The sequence below is a fragment of the Pocillopora damicornis genome, chromosome 10 (assembly GCF_964200805.1).
Source record: "Pocillopora damicornis chromosome 10, jaPocDami1.2, whole genome shotgun sequence".
NCBI classification, from domain to species: domain Eukaryota; kingdom Metazoa; phylum Cnidaria; class Anthozoa; order Scleractinia; family Pocilloporidae; genus Pocillopora; species Pocillopora damicornis.
Genome location: NC_142679.1, coordinates 9,960,462 through 9,981,754, shown reverse-complemented (window position 1 = coordinate 9,981,754; position 21,293 = coordinate 9,960,462). Strand labels below are relative to the sequence as shown.

Here is a 21,293-nt window from a genome sequence, read left to right as displayed (position 1 = left end):
ACCAAAACTTTTCATGTTTAGTAGGTCCTAATGAACACTTTTACACTAGGTGCTTGCTTTCAGCACGAACTTCACACGGGACCACATTTGCTCCCAGACTATTAGGGTCGCCCACGTGCAACGCCCTGCTCCGAATCCAAATGTTTGTGAGAATTACTTTCAGAAGCACGAGCACGTGGTTTACAAACTCATCCCTAGTAGTACTCGGTTGTACCTCAAGCAGGTAGGTTGGAGACTGGCCACGTCAGTCTATCACTTCATTCTATTTCAACATGGCGGCGACTAAAGCAGTGAGTGAAGCATTTCATGTAGACAAAGAAACTGACGAGGTTATGGGCGAAACGTCAGACGAAGTTGATCCACAACAAGCTATCCTGTGTTTAGAAAGTATCCTTGTAATTATTTTTTTTTTTCTGAAATAGTGTTCAAAACCAAATGAACGAACCAGCATGTGAGCCTTCGTTAAAGAATCTTAATCGTAAGAGACATTGCGGTTTCCTCAATAAGAAGTATCTTTTAAAAAAAGCTTTATGAAAAGAAGTGTCTAATTTTTACATAAAAGCAAAAAAGCTGCAAAAGGTCTTGAATTAGTGAAATTTATGCCACATGGTTTTAAAATTTTGAATGCTTTAGTTGCTAACTACGTTATTTCACGATCAGAAATTAAAACGTTCCAGCTTTTGGTTTTAAATTCTGAAAGTTACTTAAATTAGCTTTGAATTTTATGAAAAACCTCATTGTTGGGATAAATCAACCCTGTAAATTCTATTCTCCAGGCTGTGGAGTTGTTTGCAAAGCTTTACTTGTAGTAACTAATGGAATTTTCATTCTGGTTTCAAGGGTTTGACTCAAAATGTATGAAGTGTTCGCTCTTCACTTATGTGTTGAGAAGTAACCTAGCGAACACTGATTGCGGGTACAGTAATATCATTTGGGGTATATCAGTGAATATTCCCTGGTTCTAACAGGGGTGTATTTGGTCATGTGATGGATTATAGAAAGGCCCATTCACTGAGGAGGTGATGGATATTTATGAAGGGGCAAAGTGGCAAGGTAAATATCCACTGCTAACCAGTGACACTGAGTTCAATAGTTGTTGTAGTATCATGCTTAAACAGTGAGATAATATATCACAAAAAGATGGGTTAACTCATTTATTCCTGTAATGATTACAATATTTTCAGGTGCAAATTCCAAGCAAGTACCTTGGAGGTGAATAGCAAAGGATATTCATAGTCACCTCTGACCCTATCCACTGTTTAAGCATATACTTAAGAGATATTCCCCAGTTTTGGCTGGTTATTTTGATGATGCTAGTCTTTTAGGAGGACATTTACAGTCAAGCAAAACAGATTCTATCTCTAGTGAATAAATAAAATATTTCTTTAACTTATATCTTAAAACAAGTTCTTCCAATTATCAGAGATGCTCAAGGACAACATGGGTTACGTCATGGGGATTATCAGAGATATAGGTAATATGCTGTTGTTTCTTTGGTTCACTGGAATCTTTGAAATTGGATTTTTACTTTTCTTTTCTTTAACAAAGATACATGTACCTGTAGTACAGTAGTATGTGTTAGAATACCAAGGCTGGGTTAAGATAACCCAGGGTAAGTGTGAAATGAAAGCTTTAAAAAATATATAATTTAATTCTTTTTGTCCTTAATTTGATCATTGAATGTCTGAAAAAGAATAGAGAAAATTCACCCAAAAAGGCCTTTGAATGAAGGAGTAAAGAAACCCAGATTAAATTTTAACCTTGGGATAGCACTATTTGGCCTTTGAACAACTGGGCCTAGGAGTCTAAATAAGAAAGTCAGTTTTGGTGTTTAAAATCGTATTGGTGGAGTTAGAGAAAAAAGCCATTAAAAGAATTGAAGGCTCAAATTTGGGCTCACCCACTCTTTTACTTAAACAAGCAATGTCTTGATTTTTCCAAGAATTGTTTGCCTGAAAACATTCTGGTCATCTCAGGGAAAGGGAAAACTGCTAATTTCAAGTGTTGTGTTACTACTATTACTGGAAAGAACATACCAGGAACACAAGCACATAAGCCATTTTTACCCAAAATTTAAATGACATACTAGGGGAGAACATACTGCAAATTTGCATGAATTTATAGGTATGTATAGCAGACTAATGAGAACTTCATAAAAATATTCAAAAATAGAAATTGGTCATTGCTTTTGCAAACATAAACATGTAATTCAGTAGATTTGACATCCATACAATTATAGCTAAAACTATTGGGGAGACTTCAAAGTATTCTCTGTTTCAATGTTTGTGATGTAGTGGGTAATAGGGCAATCAGAATAAAGCAACTTCCCAAGACTGTACTTGTGATTTATTTTCCAAATTTAAATTACCAAACTTGAGGTGAAACTTTTCTGCAAGTCCAGGTTATATACCAGTTTTAACAGTAATTCTGATAAAAATACATAACTCTGAGCAATGTAATTATAATTAGCTTATCATTGGTGATCCTCAATCCTTATCAGGCAATACTGTCAGCGGAGGTTGAGAAGATTATACAAGACTTTGAATTTCCAGCATGGTTCACGAAACACATTCAAGGCAAAGACATTAACACAGGAACTGCTGAAAGATGTCAAGTAAATCTCACATTTCATTCAGATGTTCCCTTCAGAGTTTAGATTTTGCTAATAATACTGCAATTGTGCTACCAATAATTAAAGCTTCTATTGAAATATCATAGACAAACTAATGGTATTCAATGTTATATATTATCAATTATCCTTAGGGCTTTGGTTTTACAAGTTCATATTCTTATGATGAAAGCCTGTGTTTGTTATTGCTCTGACTGGCTAAGTTCTTGAACATTTTTCTCTACTAATGCCCAGTGGCCTTCTTATGTCCCTCTGAAAAAGGGAGATTCTCTTTCTGTTGTATTTCTTAAAAGTTTTCTTTGAACTTTGGTCATTGAACACAATGCAAGTTCAGTGTACAGGTGGCTATTTAATGACTGGCTGAATAAGAAAAAGGAATTCTGTTGTTTATTACAGTGGTAGGCTCTTTAGGATTTTAAAACCAAACACCGAGTGAGTAATTTTCTTGCTGAATCCACTTCCTCTGACAGTGACAAAATTTAAAGCTGTAAATCAAAGTAACCGAAGAAATTATTGATGGTAGAGAATTGAGCCCTTGTCTGCCTAAACCCTAAGTTGGAGTGGGGTGTGGTGAAGGGGATTTCATAGAAAAAACATGGGACTACCATTTTCCTTTTTTTTTTCCTTCTCTCAAGGTATTTACACATTCCTTTAATGGATGCAGAAAGAGCTTGGAGTCATGCAATGGAGTTGAAGCTATTGGCTAACACTGAACTGCGCAAAAAGTTCCATTACATTAGAAGACTTCGTAAGGCTGCAAGCCATGCTACTCAGTTAGAAGAGCTCTGTTCTGGTGATGTCTGTGATGCCAGAACAAAACTTGAGGCCCAGGTACAATGCTTTTACTTATTGAAAATTTTTAATACCCTTATAAGTCTTTCAGCATTAATAACACTAAGTTTTTCACAAAAGTTATTACTAAATAAGACTTTTGACTTTCAAAGTGACACTTGCTACATCACTTAATTTTCTGAGCAAAACTTTCAAGTAAACATCCCTAACTTAAAAATGGGTGTATTTCCAAAATTATTGTTGGAAGGGTCAAGATCAAAAACAAAGAAATCTTGGAGCCTTTAAGAACTAAGGAAACTTCCACGAGGCGCTAATAAGAACCCAAAATAGATTAAGGTCACTTTCCTGATTGACTTTCAAAAGAAAGGTGCAACACAATCACATGTAAATGTTCTAAAATTCAATTTAGTGATGGTGCCTTACAGAAGTTTAAACAAAAAGAAACAAATGTATCAGGTCCATGCTGCTTAACATCTTCCAGTAGTTTCAAGTGCAGCAAACTGCAACAAGAGCAAAGGGAGATTTAGGTGTGTTATAAATGACATTATACCAACAAAAAATATTTTATTAATTTACAATGGTTACACTGGCCTGCACTGGAAAACTATCAAAATACATTGTTCAGAATGGAACTAACCCTTTGTTGTTTGATCTTCTGCAAGAATGTGCCTTGAAACTTTTTATTTTCACAATTTGTTGCAGTATGTACTTATTTTAGTAACTGGAGACTAAAAAAAAGTCAGTGAGTCTTCAGTGACTTCATTGTGGACACCTCTGTCAAATCAGCACCTCTAATGTGGATACACAATGGGCTACTAGTGGAATAGCCCTTCCCACGCTATAAAATCCTTCATGGAGTTGGACTTTGCAACCATTTTGGTCTTACTTTCTTTCAACAGTATTCCTGTTGTCACCAATTTTAACTTTGACAGAATACATCTCCATTTTATTTGTATGTGCTGTTTTGCTTTAGTCTACAAGTGCAGTCCTGCTGTTGTTGTATGTACTGTTCTTGCAGCTTTTTCTCATAGCAAATTTACTCTTCTTTGTGAACAGGCCTATGCTTCTTACATGAAAGGCAGTGTCAGTTTTGAGCTGCAGAATTGGAAGGAGGCTTTTGAGTTATTTGGCCATGCCCAGTAAGTTTAACCCAGGGTTTTCAAAATGACTTTTAGTAACCACACTGTGATGCATAATGTGAGACACTAGACCATTTTATTTCCATCAATGTTAAGTTTACATGCTGAAACTGAGCCACAAGTTTTCAGAAAAATTGGTACATTTTTCAGAGTAGAGAGTGAAATTCCCTGGTTGGTGCCTTATTTTGACAACCCTGTTATTTTATTTTGAATTTATTTAGGTAATGCTGATATGATTGTCTTGGCATAACCCTGTTACTCCAAGGGTATTAACATGTTAGAATTCCAAAGTAGTTCATGAAGATGTATGATGTTGTTTGTATTGGAAGAGCTTCAGGTTACTTTCTTACTTAGTTGGTGATGTTTGTTGGGACCCAGTACCAAAACTCCACTTTGCACAATATATTCACATGGGTATATATTGTTTTGGATAGATGAAAAAGAACCATGATGGGATTTTTGCAAGGGAACAAATGGGGCAAAACTTGATTTTGAATGTAATCAATGGCTAGTGTTTGAAGCCAATATACTTGTGGAAATAAAGAATGCACATTTGGGAACTTTTTTTTAGGTTCACAAGCAGAACTTCTCCTTGCAACTAATTGCAGGTCATTTGTGAGCTAGGTTACGGGAGCCTCAACATCTTTTTTGGGGTTGAATTTTTAAAGAACTTCTTTGCTGTTCTAGTTCTTTGTGGTACAATAGCAAGTCCAAAAAAGACCGCTTACATGTTCTTGCAGCACAAGAAATTCTTGAGCCTCTGCTTGCATTTGCAGTGTTTTTGAGAAGAGCTTTTATTGCAGTTTTCTTTGAATTTCCACACACTTGCTAGGTTCTTAAATGGGTTTAACATATGTCGAACCACTAATTCAAACTTTTTGTATCAAAACAGTAATAGCTGCCAAAGATGATTTGAAAAGTTTAAGTAATTTAAACATTTTCGTAATTATTTATGGTGAGGGGAACAACAAGGTAGTATTTACACAATTCTTGTTCTTTGATTAATATGTTTGAATTATAGGGATATACTCTGCACGCAAGAACCTGCAATGCCTGTGGACACTGCATTTTATAAGTACATTGGCTAAAAACACCAGCCAGCCAGGAAAGGATTTGTTATTGACCTGGCCCCAGTTTTTCAAAGGGTAGATAATGCTATTCAACAGATAAATTACTGTTTTATTTTAAACATTTTTGCCCATTTTACATTGAATAGGACTATCTATGAAAAACTAGCTGGGGCTTTCTCTGAGGAACAGCGCACCATGTATCTTCAGAGAGTTGAAGAGATCACTCCAAACATCCGATACTGTGCATACAATCTTAATGAGGGAACCACAGACATTAGTGATTTAATGCAGTTGAGGTGGAGTGCTTCTGGAAGCACAACACAAGATCCAGTTTTAGCAGCCAAAATTGATGTAAGTTGTATGCAAAAGGTTATTAAGACAATTTTGAAGAATTAGGTTACATCTCCTTCATAATTCCCACAGCAGTCTCATGAATTAACCTTTTGTCAGGTCATTTTTAAGCCAGATATGTTCGTGGCTATTACCTTCCAACTTTCATTTTGGAGTTCATATAACTGCTCAAGGCCTCAACAAGTAGCAGCACCAAGGGTAACCAGTCAACTCGCCGACGGACCAACTCGCCGATGCCAACTCGCCGACGTATAAAATCGAGTAGAGACGTCGGCGAGTTGGTCGTCAATCCAATACAACTTATTAGAAGTTAAACATACAGAAAAGTAAACGATATTTAGTAAAAAAACACTGGTGTACATTGGTGAACATCAAACAGAAGCTTAAACATCGGTGAACATCACCAATGACTTTAACAGCTTAAAACGCGAACGAGTTATCTTGTTCGCGTCTGAAGCTGTTAGAGTCATTGGCGATGTTTACTCTACTTTATTCGCCTTAAGATCCTTATAAACTTCGTTGCAAAAGAATTGCTTTTTACCAAAGATCTTGTCTAGAAAGCCAAGTTTTCTTTAAAAATCTGACTGATTGTTATGATGAGTCTACAGTGTTGTTGTCACACAATAACTTGTTTGCGCTTGAAGCTGTATAGAGTCGTTGGTGATGTTTACTTCCCTTTATTCGCCTTGAGATCCTTATAAACTTTGTTGCAAATAAAAAGAAATGCTTTTTCCTTAAGATCTTGTCTAGAAAGCCAAGTTTTTGTTAAAAAATCTGAGCGATTGACATGATGAGTCTTTACAGTGTTGTTGTCACACAATAACTCGTTCGCGTCTTAAGCTGTTATAGTCATTGGTGATGTTCACCAATATTCACCAATGTTTAAGCTTCTGTTTGATGTTCACCAGTGTTTTTTTACTAAATATCGTTTACTTTTCTGTATGTTTAACTTCTAATAAGTTGTATTGGATTGACAACCAACTCGTCGACGTCTCTACTCGATTTTATACGTCGGCGAGTTGGCGTCGGCGAGTTGGTCCATCAGCGAGTTGACCGTAATTCGCACCAAGTACACCAGGGTCTTTGTTTTTATGTCTGACTTTCCTCTTCATTCCAACTTTTTTGTTGGTAATAGTTTTGAGTAGCTGCTGTAGCTGTAGCTGTCTCAAGTTGTGCATGGAATCTGCATGTAGACTGATGCAATGCCCAATCCTAACCAAAAGGTCTCATAGTTTCCTTATGAAGGACATTTATTTGGTGTTGTTTGAAAAGATTGAAATATGAAGTATTCAAAAACAGGCCTTGTTTTTACAACAAATCACATATTACTATTATCATTTCTATATGGTCATGCAAAGCAACCCACTTGGATTCTCCAAGTAAATTTTACTGAAAGTCAGGCATTGCAAAATGCAGAATTAGCATTTAGGCCTCTTGGTTGGCAGAGTATTCAGTGGTGTGGAATTTATCAGGGGGCATAGGTTCAACTCCTCTGAATTCATTTATGGTGGTTTACTTGACAGTGGGTGCTTGGTCATTAAACACACAATGAAAGTGCACAGTCAGAAATGGCATTTGATCATAGCTGTGGTAGAAAGAATTTGGCACTCAGTCAATCAGTTTGAAAAGTTTTGCTCCAAAATTATTTTATTTTTCTTGACAATTCATTAACTTTTTCTTTGTCATAAGCACTTACCTAGGAATAGTTATTTGGTAGGTAGTGCCTGCAATGTAGTGTTTTTGTTTTGTTTTTTTTAAGAGAAAATAGCTGAAAAATAGACTGTTGCTAGTGACTTAAGTGTCTACTGCTTGAGTCCTTGCTTCAATTTCTATTCCTCTTTGCTGAACATAACATACATGATTTTACATCTACAGGAAGTTATTGCTCAAACACGCGAGAGAGAAGCAGCTGCCATGACAGAAGTGAGCTGGTGTGGCCGTAATGTCCCAGTAAAGAATGAAAAAGTTCGCTCATTCATACTCCACTCCCAACAATGTGCAAGAGAATTAGAGAGAGCTAGTACTTTAGACAGCAAGCTTACATTGTATGACAGTTTACTCATGGAGTGCAAGGATGCCTTGCAAGCAATCAAAGACGAGTTAAAGGGAGACACAGTGAGTTACAGCTGTTTTCTTCTTTTGCATTTATATGTTACAGTATTGATCAATCTTTTGGGACTAGTCACTTGCATTAAGTATATACATTCAGTAACAAAAACCAGGTCATCATGATCAAATGTGCCTTCAATTTGACAGGGTTCTGGCAAGATGCGGTCTCAAAAGTTTGAGGCACAAACAGGAAATATGCAGTTTCTTCACAATTACGTCACTTTTATCCGTTTGAGTAAAACAGTAGAAAGAAACTTGCTTATGGCAGAGTCAATGAAAGGCAGTTTACCAGCAGTTCTACAGAATGCTGCTGAGGAAATAACAGTAAATACTGTCAAACGCCTTTCCAAGCCAGAGGACCTTGTGCGAATATATGACATTATATTGCAGGTATGGTTATAACTATTTATTGGCTATTACTCAAAGTTGATCTGTGTTAGGTATAGTGCATGCAGTTATAAGAACCTCACAAACATCATGCATTGCCTTAAATCACAAAATGTATTGGCATAATACATTGTAGGCTGACTGACATTACTCAGAATTGTATTTATATCTGCTTTAGTTATCACATTGTAATGATGTCATGTCAACCCCGAGGCCATTTGTAATGTTCAGGCTTAAGCTCTGAATTGTTGGTTTTCATGTAAACATTAATACATATTCCACAAATGGAATTTTGATGCAAGTAAATGGTTGTCTGGAAATGCAAGTATTCCTTTAAATAGGCCTGAAAATGAAAAGTGCCCCCTCTTTTAGTTCTTGATTAAATTTTACCCTCCTTACCACTTTAATCTGTAGAGGTAAATAGTGTATTTTTCCTTTTTTTTGGTACATGGAGTTAAAACTGGCATCTGCATAACACACAATGCGAGAACATGAATGCCATAGCCTTACAGGTTACAAAATTGAAATTGGCTTATATCATGCATCAGTGTTCCATCTTTCTCCTATTTCTAGATGTTTGCACAATTGCTTGCTCATTAATGACATTATTCACTTGGCCATCACTACTTCCACTATTAACTTAATTATTACTTTCCAAATCTACCTATTATCACCCTCATGTTCACTCTTGCTGTCCTCCACTGAACCTAAAAAAGATGGCAACCTCTTTATTTCCTTATCCTTGTCTCCCTATCTCCCATCACCTCCCCTCCACCTAAATAATGACTGTTCCTTAAATTTTTGTGGATAATCTCTTTAACAAACTCGAAGAAAGTAGAGGGCAGAAATGATTAACTTAGTGGGGCTGGGCCTTTAGTCTTGTTGTATAATGCTAATTGAACTGAGTGGAGTGCTGGTGGTCATTGATTGGGAAAAAGGTGCAATTTAGAATTGAAAAATTGAATGATTCTGAAATAACTGGCACTGCTGAGAGAAAATGGATGTACTAAATATACATTACATCCTTACCTCTAGTTTTTCTTGTTAGGGTGAGTCAAAGTCAGCAATTCACACTTCTTGTTCCCTTTAGAACCTTTCTGATATGGCTGAGTTACAAGAAATCGATCAAGACTTATTGTTTTCCAAGGAGGTTGCAGCTCAAATATTGGAGTGTAAGGCCCACAGGTATAATCACATCTAACTAATACAGTACTTAGATGAGCTGGTTTTGGATGGGTAACTGAATGTTTATGGTTTGTTGTATGATTTTAAGTAAGTGAAACCTATATTTAAACAAGATGGGAATAAAAGCTTAACAGCTTATAGGGTCATGTAGTTTTTTACTCCCTGACCTTTTAACAGTGAAATTAGTGGAATTGTTGCTTGATCCTAATTTGGCTTGGAGGGGAGGAATATTCTGGTTATTTGTTTCAGTACTAATAATTTTCACATTATGTTTTATTACACAGTCAGTTAAGGTTCTCGTTTACTTACAGTGTCACTGCCTAACACTATGGAGTAGCCATTCATAGTGTATATATGAAAGGCACAAAAAGACAAGACTGAAATTATCAATTTTAAACATGAAAATTGGACAATAAGTCTGTTGAAATCGAAATCAAACTTTTTATTCAGGGAAACTTTATGGCACTCCTTTTAAAAAATTCATTCGTTTTTACTGAAAATTATCAAACTATTACATAATCCCAAAACAGTATAAAGGGTACGTGTCAGTTACTTGTTATTTGCCACTGAGCAATTTTCAGGTAATTTCTACATGCATATCAGAGTCAGCTTGATACGGAATTATAGAAAAAAAAAGAAAACGAATGCCTTTTTGTTCTGATCGGTTTTAAGCGGTAAATGCTTTGTTACAGAAAAAAGAAAAAGGATTCGGAATAAAGTAAAGTTTTGTCACATTCATGACCATTCACGTCCTAGTTCATCCTTCTGAGTGTCAACTTTTTGCAATGAAGTGAATAACATACAGGCTGTATATAAAGTGAAGAAGCACTAACAGTAAGAGGGGGCGAAGAGAATCAGCTTTACATCTCTCTTGAGCACTTTCTACTGTTTTTCTTCTTTTCAGGTGTTTATATGTAGCCCATTCGTACTTTCTTGGCAAGAAGTGGCGTGAGGCAATGTCACTGTATAACCATGTTGTGAACCTTGCAAGCTCTGCCATCACTCATTTCCAAGAATTTAACTCACTTGTGCAGGTCTGTCTCTATTTTCTCCATTGTGTGTTGGGTTATTTTGATTTTGTTTTTCAGTTTGTCTTTTATCCATTTTCTCTATCCTTTGTCCGAGAAAACTAACAAAACCAGAAGATCGAGGTACATGGTTTGCCGTATTATTTTCAAATTACAAAAGCTACCTGATATGTTTGAGAACTGTAACTTTCTTAAGTGGTTGTGCGTTTTTGGCTGAGTTTTTATGCCGTAAACATGGGCCTTCAAGAGTCCTTGAAATGAGAAAGATTTTGATCAGGTGGGGATGAACCTTAAACTAGATTCTGGTTTTTGTCTAGGAATATTCATTCCCTTTGTTGAATGGTAATAATATGTACTTATGGACTGAATGGAAGGGCTGAACGGGAGAATATTTGGCTCAAGCTCATGACTTACCGACCGAATGCAGCAAGGTCCGTGCGTCATGAAGAAGAGCTATATGTTCTACCTTCCGGCCTAACCTACATCAGTCAATAAGCATTTCATTATATGACTACCAAGTATTGGAAATTTCGAAAATTTTGTTTTAACTTTGATAGAAAGCGATAGACTGGCCCGCACGGGAAAACCACAAAAATTATTCGTTAATAATTACTTTTCCATCATTTTCTCGAGCGAGTACAAGAAACTCACAATTCATGGAAACACGTGAAACACTTCACTTGCCTTTCGTGCCATCGGTCAGGTTGATGAATGAACGGCAAAGCCTTTACGATTCTCAATACGAGGTAGTTTGTCGGAACTTTCTCGGATTATGGCGGCTAAAGAAAGAAAGAAATCTAAGCTACAAATGAACAAATCTAATCCGTATTGCTCACAGACAGTGACGTTCAAACTTTCCTAGAAGAGGAAGAAAACCAATGTATGAAAAGAAAAACCAAAAGTTCGGTATTCAGTGGCCTTTGGTAATAGTGTTTCTAGCGGCTGAGAACGAAAAGCGACAACTGAAAGATTAGCCATTGACCGATTTTGGCTGTATAGACTTCTGTAAAGGCTTCTGTAAAGGCTTCTGTAAAGACTTCTGTCGGTAAGGACAAAGTCAATGAATGAGAATTTTGTAAATTGAAAATTACACCCATTGTTGCTTTTGAGCCTTGTCGATTCTTTTATTTTCATTCATTGATGAACTTTGCTTTTCTTGTCACCAAAGAGCAATTGTGTTTATATGATAAACAAAATAATACATAGTTGCTTGTAGATATGGACTTTCTCTTGAAGTCTTCGACTCGACATCTCACCCGCTCGCTGCGCTCACTCGTGCATTAGCTATCGAGTTGAATACTCGAAGAGAAAGTCCACATCTATGCGCGCCCATGTATTCTCTATATATCTTTATTCTTTTAGAAAATGAAAGGCACAGAAAGTCAATATGGCGTAATGATGTGTCTCTTTTCTTAGTAAAGAAGTTTTCAGTCGGCGTGGACAACTACTGTTATATTTTCGATTGGGGTTTCTATACATTTGGGGCTTGGCCCTTCAGTGCAAAGTTAAGTTCTTTACATATGCTGCAAAGTTTTTATGTACTGCGCACTAAACATATGGAAAGCTTTGAATTATGACCCTTTTTGTTTATGTAAACGGAGCACCTTTCTACTAGTACGCACCTAAGTGCTACGTATCTCATGGAAATTTTTTTCCATTTTCATTTTATATCTCTTTTTTCTTTTTTTTAGGTGATAAGCAGTCTTCAAGAACTTTTGTCACAAGCCCAAGGCTTCAGATGTTCTACTTATGCATCTTGCCTTCTAGGTATGCTATTATTTAGTTCAGAGCATCGAAGGACATTGTTGAGTAGGTGAGCTTGCGAAAACGTCGAAATACAGTGTTTGTGTTATCAACTATCCGAGCTGATGACTTCGTAACTCCTTCCTTTCTCTGTCGATCCTTATCTTCTATAGGCACAGCGTTTTAATCACGCAGATTTTACGAATTATCTTTTGGTTATAGAACTGTTTCTCAACTATGATGCAAAATGAATGAAAAATACATATATTTCATTACAAATCCATCTTATTTTGACAGAGAATGAAGAGGTATCAGATGAAATCGCAGTTATTACTTTGAATGATAAGGTAATACTGAAGTATAAATTTGTATTGAATGTCTAATTTTAACATGATTAATCGTATTCGGTTGCTTTACCTCTGCTTTTGGCTGATGGATTAGGGACGAAGGGTGTGCAGTGTGAGGTAAATGCAACATTAACTGGCCAAGAGCAGAAAAGTTGCTTCACGTGGAATAAATTCTTCCCATTCCACTAGCACTGTGTAGCCACTATCCAACGGAAGAAGTTATCTACGTAAACCTACCTTGACTTTTGCTTGCCGGAAAAAAAGTGATTTAGTTGTATCTTCAAAATAATCTATCAAACGTCGACGCTTTACTTGACGGCTTGAAGTATTACGACGCAGCTGTTAAAAAATGAGCTTTGTTCCACGATGTTGTCCTATCTTAAATTATCAGTATGCACAAGTGATATCTAGAAGCCTATTGAGTCACCATGGTAATTAGCTGAAGAACGATTTAGCAATCAGATAGCTTTACACTATGTATACGCAATGTTGTTTTCTCCAACAACCTTCATCCGTTGGATCACCGTTTTAGGGAATGGCATATTTATATGCTGTCTGGCTTGTCTGGTGCATGAAATGTCCTGTGAAACTACGCAAACACCTGGAAGATTAGTCTATTAATTGAATCGGTAGGGGTCTCAAAAGAAATGAATGAGAGCAACAGCCATGCTTGACTTCTATCAGCTTTTTAGGTGAGCGAATAAAGCAAAGGCCCAGAATTGTTTTAATAAATGAGGAAATAAATAACCCACTAATGAGCTACACTACAACAAAGCGTAAATTTACAATATCATTTATCTGCTCTCAATACATTCCATTTTTGATTAATTTACTTTCAGCCTGCTAGGTCGACATCTCAGTTTCTAGAATAGCGTCAATGAGCTGATAAGCTCAGTCAGACCAAAAACTGGCTTATTAATGAATCTCTTTCTGCTTTCTTCATTTAGCCACTCAGTAAGCGATTGGAATACTATTTTTCTGACTATTCGCTGACGACTAAGAAGCCGCAGGTTACTTCATTTCCACCAGATTTTAATCCGATACCTTGCAAGCCCCTGTTCTTTGACCTGGCTCTCAATCAAGTCAAGTTCCCGTCATTAGCTCACAGAGTAGAGGAAAAGAAAAGTGGCGGACTAGCTGGATATTTCAAGGGTTGGCTGTGGGGCTCTGGACCTTAAATAACTGTTTGAGATGAACTAAATGTTCGGTCAATTTTGAGCACAACTGTAGTTTAGTCTATTTTCAGTAGCTTGGGTTAAAACTAAGGCAATTTGTGTTGAGAATATTTCACAGAGTGTGTATGAATAGTTCGAACCAACTTTTGCACCTTGAATGCAGCAACGATTTACGATGTAAATCACCAAATGGAGCGCTACGAAATGTAATCTGCCGGAGATTTATTAACCTTGGACGCCAAAGGAGTAGATGGTTTCTCTAGACATGGGAAAAATACAGTTCTAGTGAATTATAATCGTTTTTGCCGAAGTTTCAGCTACATACTGCTAGTCTTTGTCAAGCAGCGAAACGCCTGCAGGCGTTCACACGGGAGTTTGTGTCTACCAGTGGATTGCAATATTCGGATCTAAGGTTTTAATAAACGCTCATTACGGTCAACACTTGTCAAGGAGTCCCTATAAATAACAGAGTCAAGTTCATGGAATGAATCTACTGAATAGGACAACTTGCCTAGATTGGCTGTTACTGTTCCCTGATAGTACAGGTAATTTGTTGTCTTATCGTGATATATATTCGCATAAATGATATGTGCTTCTTTGTTTGTGATAACGCAATTAGTAAGGCTTCGCTGTGAAAAAAAACTGAACAATTACCTTCCCCTGTATTGTAGGTTCAAGCTTTGAGGAACTTATAACATTTGCATAGCTAATCCTTTGAACAGAAAATGATAGATTCACATTAAGTTTGCCTGGATCACATTTCAGAGTCGATATGCGAATTTGTCTGTTAACTGGTGACAAAAACCAAGACAAAAAATGACCAGGCAATATTTCGCAGAGAATTGTTTTATTCAAAGTGGTGCTAGCTTTGCCTTTGCGCGCGAAAAACTTACAAATCTCTTGCCTTTACAAGACCCACAAAAAGGGGTTCATACTACTTGGATCCTTGTGTACAAGACTTCACCAGAGATTTGCGTTGCATCGCGTTGAAAACTTTGCAACTGTCAAGAAGGAGATACTCGGTTAAATAATACTTTATGGAGGTATCAACACTGTAAAATGATATTATCCCACTACGGAATAGTTAACGTTGCCATAGCCTGAGTTGGCGTTTATTTTCAAGCCATAACTCAAATGTCTTTTCTAGAATCGAATTAAGGGCTAAGCACTTAAGAGAGGATGTCGGCATCCATCGAACAAATTTGAAAAATTGTGGCAAGTCGACCAATATTCGTTTTCTCTCCTACTATCATATTTTGAAGTCCAATATGTCCTAATGATTGTGGTGTAGTTTTTTTGTAAAAATATATTTTCGTTTTCAAGAAATTTTTTTCGTTCGACTGCTCAAATACGTAAATTTTCACCGTGAATATTACCCGGGTTGTGTGACCTCGTGTAACGAATACACTCGACCTCTGGTATTTCTGTCAACATAATCCTTCGTTTTATCATCTAAACGTAATCCCCTGTCATTATTGAAGCTGGCAAAGAAATATTTATTTTTTTGGTGAATATTTTTGTCCGACATACTTTTCCTATGTCGAAAAGTAGTATCAAAACAAAGACGGTTTCAACAATGACCGATATGACAGAATCTACTGAGCTTCTAGCTTTTAAAAGACAAAAGGATGGTTATGAAGTTACTGTAAAAATTTCTTTGTGTATTTGTGTTGCTCTATCTTGAGACGAACTTAAAGTCAGGCGAAATTTACTTGCTAGCGACCATGAAATATACATGGTGCGCCTACTTGTCGCCACCGTCTACTGGCATCAATCACTACAATTTGTAAAAAAATCTAACATAACACTCTTACGTTGTTTATGTATGATTTTATGAGCTGTTTCGATTATTATATTACGTCTGGGTATTACTTTTTTCCAACAGAAGCCCAGGTTTTGAGTTGTGTTCTCCCCTCCCCCATTTACATTATAAGCTTGTCACGCAATAATTGATACCGACACAAACGAATATTTACCCTGTATAAAGATTGTTGTTTATGTTGAATTGAAAATATTAGAATGTGTGCTTTTTGTGGTCACTAATCGTTGTTTCAGTGGCAGCGAAGCAGTTAAAAGCAGGTTGTTGCTTCAACGCTATTGAAATTTATAGTATACAGACAGGAGAGCAAAGCGTGATGCTCTGGGAATAAAATGTTACATGATATCGGGATGAGCTCTGTTCAAGAACGAGTTCATTCTGGTGTCCTTGCGGATTTGGACCCCCTAGATTTGGACCCCCCGTCCAAATCCGCTAGCGGATATGGACCCCCCCCCCCGGTCCAAATACGCTAGCGGATTTGGACCCCCCCCTCCGCGAACTTGGACCCCCCAACAAAACTGAGTGGAAACATCGTCCTTAACGTTCCGGTAAAAATGGATGATACTTTACGTCCCAGTGCGTACTGAAGTATGTTTTTCATTCAATACATGCGTATCGTTAATGCATACGAACTGGCATCCCGTCGGATGTTTCTTTTGACCAAGGGAAAATGGGCAAGAGTTTAGTTTGATGTCTGGAGAGAGGTCGTTTTTGAACCTTTTCCGCGATAGTCGAACACCACTAGATTCAATAGGAGACAAACTTGTGACGCTAATTTATTTTGTCATTGTTCGATGCCCGAGTGTTGGAGACGTCTTCATAATTGTTAAGGAGTTATTTCGGATCCCTCAACAGTTAATAATCGTTAAAATTAGAAAATAAGATTGAGTCCGATGTAATAGTCTCCACTTTTGTTAAGACGTTGACATGTTGATTAATGCTGATTTGCATCTGAAAATAAGCTGAGAATTCCAATAGTTCAGAATAGAAACATTTTTACTTATCATAGGCTTTACGAACGACTTATAGTAGGAGTAGTTTCTTCGTTCTTGTTCAGAAACTGTTTAATGTTATTATTTTAGAAAATCAGACTGAGTTATTTTTGTGACTGGACGCAATAGTCTCCACTATTGTTATGACGTTTCGTATCAATGTTGATTCGCTTCAGAGGAAGCAAAGATCTATCGTAACAATTTCAATAGTTCGAATGCAGTAGTTTGTTCACATCTGATTCTTACGTATACTGTACGACTCGCTATAATAAATGCAGTAGAATTGGAACGAAATGGCTGGTTTTTTCTTTTACCTTTATTGAGGAATGTTGTGTTGTGATTGAAAAGAACATCGACAGAAAGCTTGCAAATAGAATTAGTTACCAAATATGATACAAAGGTTGCTTAGAAGGAAAGTTTGGTGGGGGGGGTCCAAATCTGCGAAGGGGGGTCCAAATCCGCTGTGACACCAGTTGCCACATGATACCAGGGTAAAATTTATTCGAAACGAATAATTTTTGACTAAGTTTATCGAGGTTTTCATTTCAGAATTCCTTCTGGATGACCTTTTGTACCTGAATAATGTAAACGATATACGACACATGTCTGCAGAGGAAAAGACAGGAAAGGACAAATATTGGAGATGTCAAGCTGAAGGGATGAACAGATACCTTGAACGAGAGGGATGGAGAGCTTGTCCAAGTTCTTGTTGGAGGCATAATCACAGAGGTTGTAATTGCCGTGCATGATTGGATGACAGATGGATATGAAATCCATGACGTCCTTCTGAAGATTTTGCAGGACCTTTTCTCTTTCCACAGCCCGTTGGTCTTTCTGGGTTTCAGTTTCGACATCTTGAGTGCCTTTTTCTTTGCTGTCTCCCGCGAAAAGAAGCTTGCTATTAGCTGAGATGTCAGGTATTCGTCTACTTTAAAAATTGGTTCGCCACATGCCAGTCTTGCCTTTCGCATGGATTTCGACACAGATACAGGATCCACCTTGTGACCAGTTTGACTACCAGCGTTAGAAATGTCAGGCAAGTAATCATGCTGTATTTTGGATAGTCGCTTGTAATGCTTGGAACTTTTAAGGCCCATCCCATTTTTAATGAGGGTTCACCTCGTTCAAGGTTACCAGCTTGATCAAAGACATAAAGGACATTAGTCGATGCACCTTCTTCAAGTTGAGCTGCATATTTTAACATAGCCTTGTCGTAAAGGGTTTCACGTTCTAGAACATATTGGTGTTTACCGCAATCGAGGTGGTTCCGACGGGATGAAAGTCTTTGGTACGACTAAATACAGCCCTCTTCTGTACAAAAGAACATGGTCTGTTCCTCTGAGTCGGAATCTGTTTCCTCTGGTGTGTCAGTTATCTGATCACTAGTTGACTTGCTTTTAGCTGAAACTCGTCATCTTACGGTAACGTCAGTGAATGATACATTAGAGCAGTGTGTGGGTGTGGCTTTGTTAAGCGTAGGCAGCTGGTGATAAGTAGGAATGTCAAGGTCACTCTAAGGTAACCATTTGCTAGGTCCAATGTTTTACGCTCTCCAAACTCGAACACCCTCTCGACTAAATGTCAAATTATTAAGGAAACTAATTCCCTCCCACTAAGCTTCAAAAGGCATTTCAACGGTTTGCTCATTACTTGAAGTAACTCTTACTCCCGGTACTCCACCAGCTGACTTGATAGCTTGCACCATCTGCTCTGCAGTCTCTACATCATGGCCTTCATTCAAATATATCTTAATGTGACTTTTGATCGTCGCTGCTTTGCGATCGCATGGGCCTTTTCCACCTTGTGGATCAGAGTAATCAACGTGACATACATTGATGTTGTTCTTTGTGGCTATTCGCTGGACAGATGGTAAAACTGAGGTCGAGTGGTCTACAGTGATCCAGCATTGTCTTGTCTGAGAAACACTGTTTGTACTTCTGGTGAAGTGGACTTGAGTTGCTGGAATACGTCATCGATTATTGCTAAAACAGTGTCACTGACTTGGGAGCATTATTTGAAAACATGGACAAAACTGAGCATTTGCATGGTGCTATCTTTTCTTCTTATCGCTACGGTGATGTGCCAGCTAATGCCACGTTTCCCGAACCAATCATTTTGGGACTCACGATACCTTTTTAGTAAAAACTTCATTGCCCAATCAAGAACAAGTGGAGCAGATGTTGGATTCAGACTTTCTAGAACATCCAATCGAGCTTGATCTTGGTTTGAAGAACGAAAGGATATGGGCCTTCCACACGCTAATTTTTTGCATTGACTGCTCACCTTGGAACTTCATCTCGTCTTTTTCAGCACCATCATCGATCTTTCCTAAAGCGGACTGAATTTCATCGACAACACGAGGAAGTATATCGCAGCGGTCACACCTTTCCTTATGTTCGTGGTCACAAGGTGAGATGTAATCTTTGTCACCAGGAAAATGGTCTACAGTGATCGGCGACAGCTGAACTTTCAGTAATGTGTACCTGAAAAATGAACATACAGATTTATAACCGCAACCCAATTTAAATAATTTTTCTTTTCATGCTCACCTTGTAATCCGTCTCTAGATACCGTTTTGATTGTTTGAGCTTTTCACTTTGATGCTTTTCCCACGTTAGACTGGCGCCGTGCTCATCACCCAACTTTTGTACTATTTCTTCAAGATCATCATATGCTTTTGCTCCATCTGCTGAAAAATAGTCCAGACCTTGCAGTGATTTGCGCACAGAAGCTGAACATACTTTTAATACTCTGCATAATGTACTTCTACTCATCGGACTGAAGCCAGACTCTTTACAATGACTTCGATATTGGCTGACGATTTGCTCTGGAATCATTGTTCTAATGACATTTGGGACCTTAATTTCCACATTCGATGACAGCTTTAACAACTTCTCCCCAAAAGGGAGATCTTGGACCACATAAGCGCTAGTAATGAGGGATAAGAAGTGATCTAGTCTTTCTGAAGCAACATAAATTCTTGTTGATGGGGTCGTTGTGACAGCTGTCCCTCGTCCATGTAGCAAACGGTGATGCCTTGCAATATTGTACCTGTATCTGGTGAGATCTGGTATCCACACTTGTAGGTCTTTGAAAAAGACTTTGCCAGCTATGATAGACAAGATTTGTCGTCGTGTGCCCCAGTGGTCTGCATTGCTATAGCATTCAACTAGTGCCTCTAGCAGTATCGGGTCGATATTTTCACTAGTATTTTGGGATTCGCAGACTATTTTTAGAAGATTATGTTTTTCTTGCGGGGCGATTTCTTCAAGACATGCATCGATGACCTGTCTGGCCCTCCTGGTATGCAGACGCTTTGTTCGTGCCGAAGCTTCATCCCACGGTGTTGCGTGCAGTAAGGAAGGCATTAAGATGGTCTCTAAGCTTTACAACTACTTTTTTGTCCCCATGCACTTCCGTAAACGACAATGACACGTCCAATGGCTCATAGAGGCTCCCAGGTGTGGTTATTGGGGGTATGAAGGAAGAGGTCGCTGGACTATGGACTGTCAGTCTTAATTGTACTTCTTGATCTTCATGCTCTTCCTGAATATTTAAAGCAAAAGCCTATTCTCTATTGTTGCAAAATAAGACTAAAACAATTTTTATGAAAGTGTATACTAAATCAACTGCAATTAACACTAACTTTCTCTGCGCTCGATCTGCGCGCACGTTTTATGTTACTTAAGGTAGCTCGTGTGGCTTAGTGTTTTAGATTCCGTGGTGCAGAATTTTTTGTTCTTTGTCAAATTTAAAGCGAAGATATGCACTTTCTTTGAAATGAATTTTAACAAAATTTACCGTGAAAAACGAGTATTAAACAGGTGGGCGTTTATGCTGCGTGGTATATGTACTTTTATCCAGCAGCGTAAAAGGCTCTCAATTGGAGAGGAGAGGCGACTTCCCTCCCTTTGGATGACTGGCTACGCAGACTAACGTACACTTACCAAATAAAGGTTTTCAAACGTGCGTGCAACATTTCCGAAGTTAACCTCCTCCAGCTCCATAGGACTTAACTTTTTTCGCAGTCAGCGCACATACCTAATAAGAAAACCTCAGTTATTATGGACGTACTGTACAACTAAAAACATTGAGCTTGATTGAAACAATTACGGCCCTTCCGCAGTACGCAAGTCTTTGTAAAATTTCCAAAACAATTAGTACAAAACGCTTTTAAACAAATACAGACGTGCACTTATTTTAATTCCTTCCAAATTATGTCAAGACGAACAAAACTTCAAAAGTACGGCCGTCCTGCCGCCTAACAGGACAGTTTTTGTCAAAAGGAGCCCATTATGGGAAGCCAACAAAGTGTTCCGACATTGGTATAGAAAACTCCGCCTCTGTCTAGATGTTTGGTAGCCTACTGACCAATTCCCAGTCGAGACTTAAGTCTGACGGGACGCGTAATTTTGCACGCGGTGGTAAGTAGCGTACTTACTGAAGCCAGGTTGTATGAATTTTCCAGATACCTTGAGTATTATCCGTAAGTGCAGAACACTCACTGATAATTGCCAATCCCCCTAT

The 21,293-nt window shown here is 37.8% G+C and overlaps 1 protein-coding gene and 1 pseudogene across 1 annotated transcript; one reads left to right on the top strand and one right to left on the bottom strand.

Annotated features, from left to right (window-relative positions):
- Nucleotides 1-49: 49 nt before the first annotated feature.
- On the top strand, nt 50-15,281 carry LOC113680309 (signal recognition particle subunit SRP68). The gene is made up of 13 exons (XM_089185174.1): nt 50-387; nt 1,408-1,474; nt 2,501-2,614; nt 3,265-3,460; nt 4,478-4,560; nt 5,777-5,981; nt 7,857-8,096; nt 8,238-8,480; nt 9,568-9,662; nt 10,567-10,696; nt 12,382-12,457; nt 12,731-12,780; nt 13,728-15,281. Exons 1-13 carry the CDS (start codon nt 273-275, stop codon nt 13,956-13,958), a joined length of 1,845 nt encoding a protein of 614 aa, XP_089041300.1. The 5' UTR covers nt 50-272; the 3' UTR covers nt 13,959-15,281.
- A 3,391-nt stretch (nt 15,282-18,672) lies between these two features.
- Nucleotides 18,673-20,134, bottom strand: LOC149038847 (uncharacterized; annotated as a pseudogene).
- Between the last annotated feature and the right edge of the window lie 1,159 nt (nt 20,135-21,293).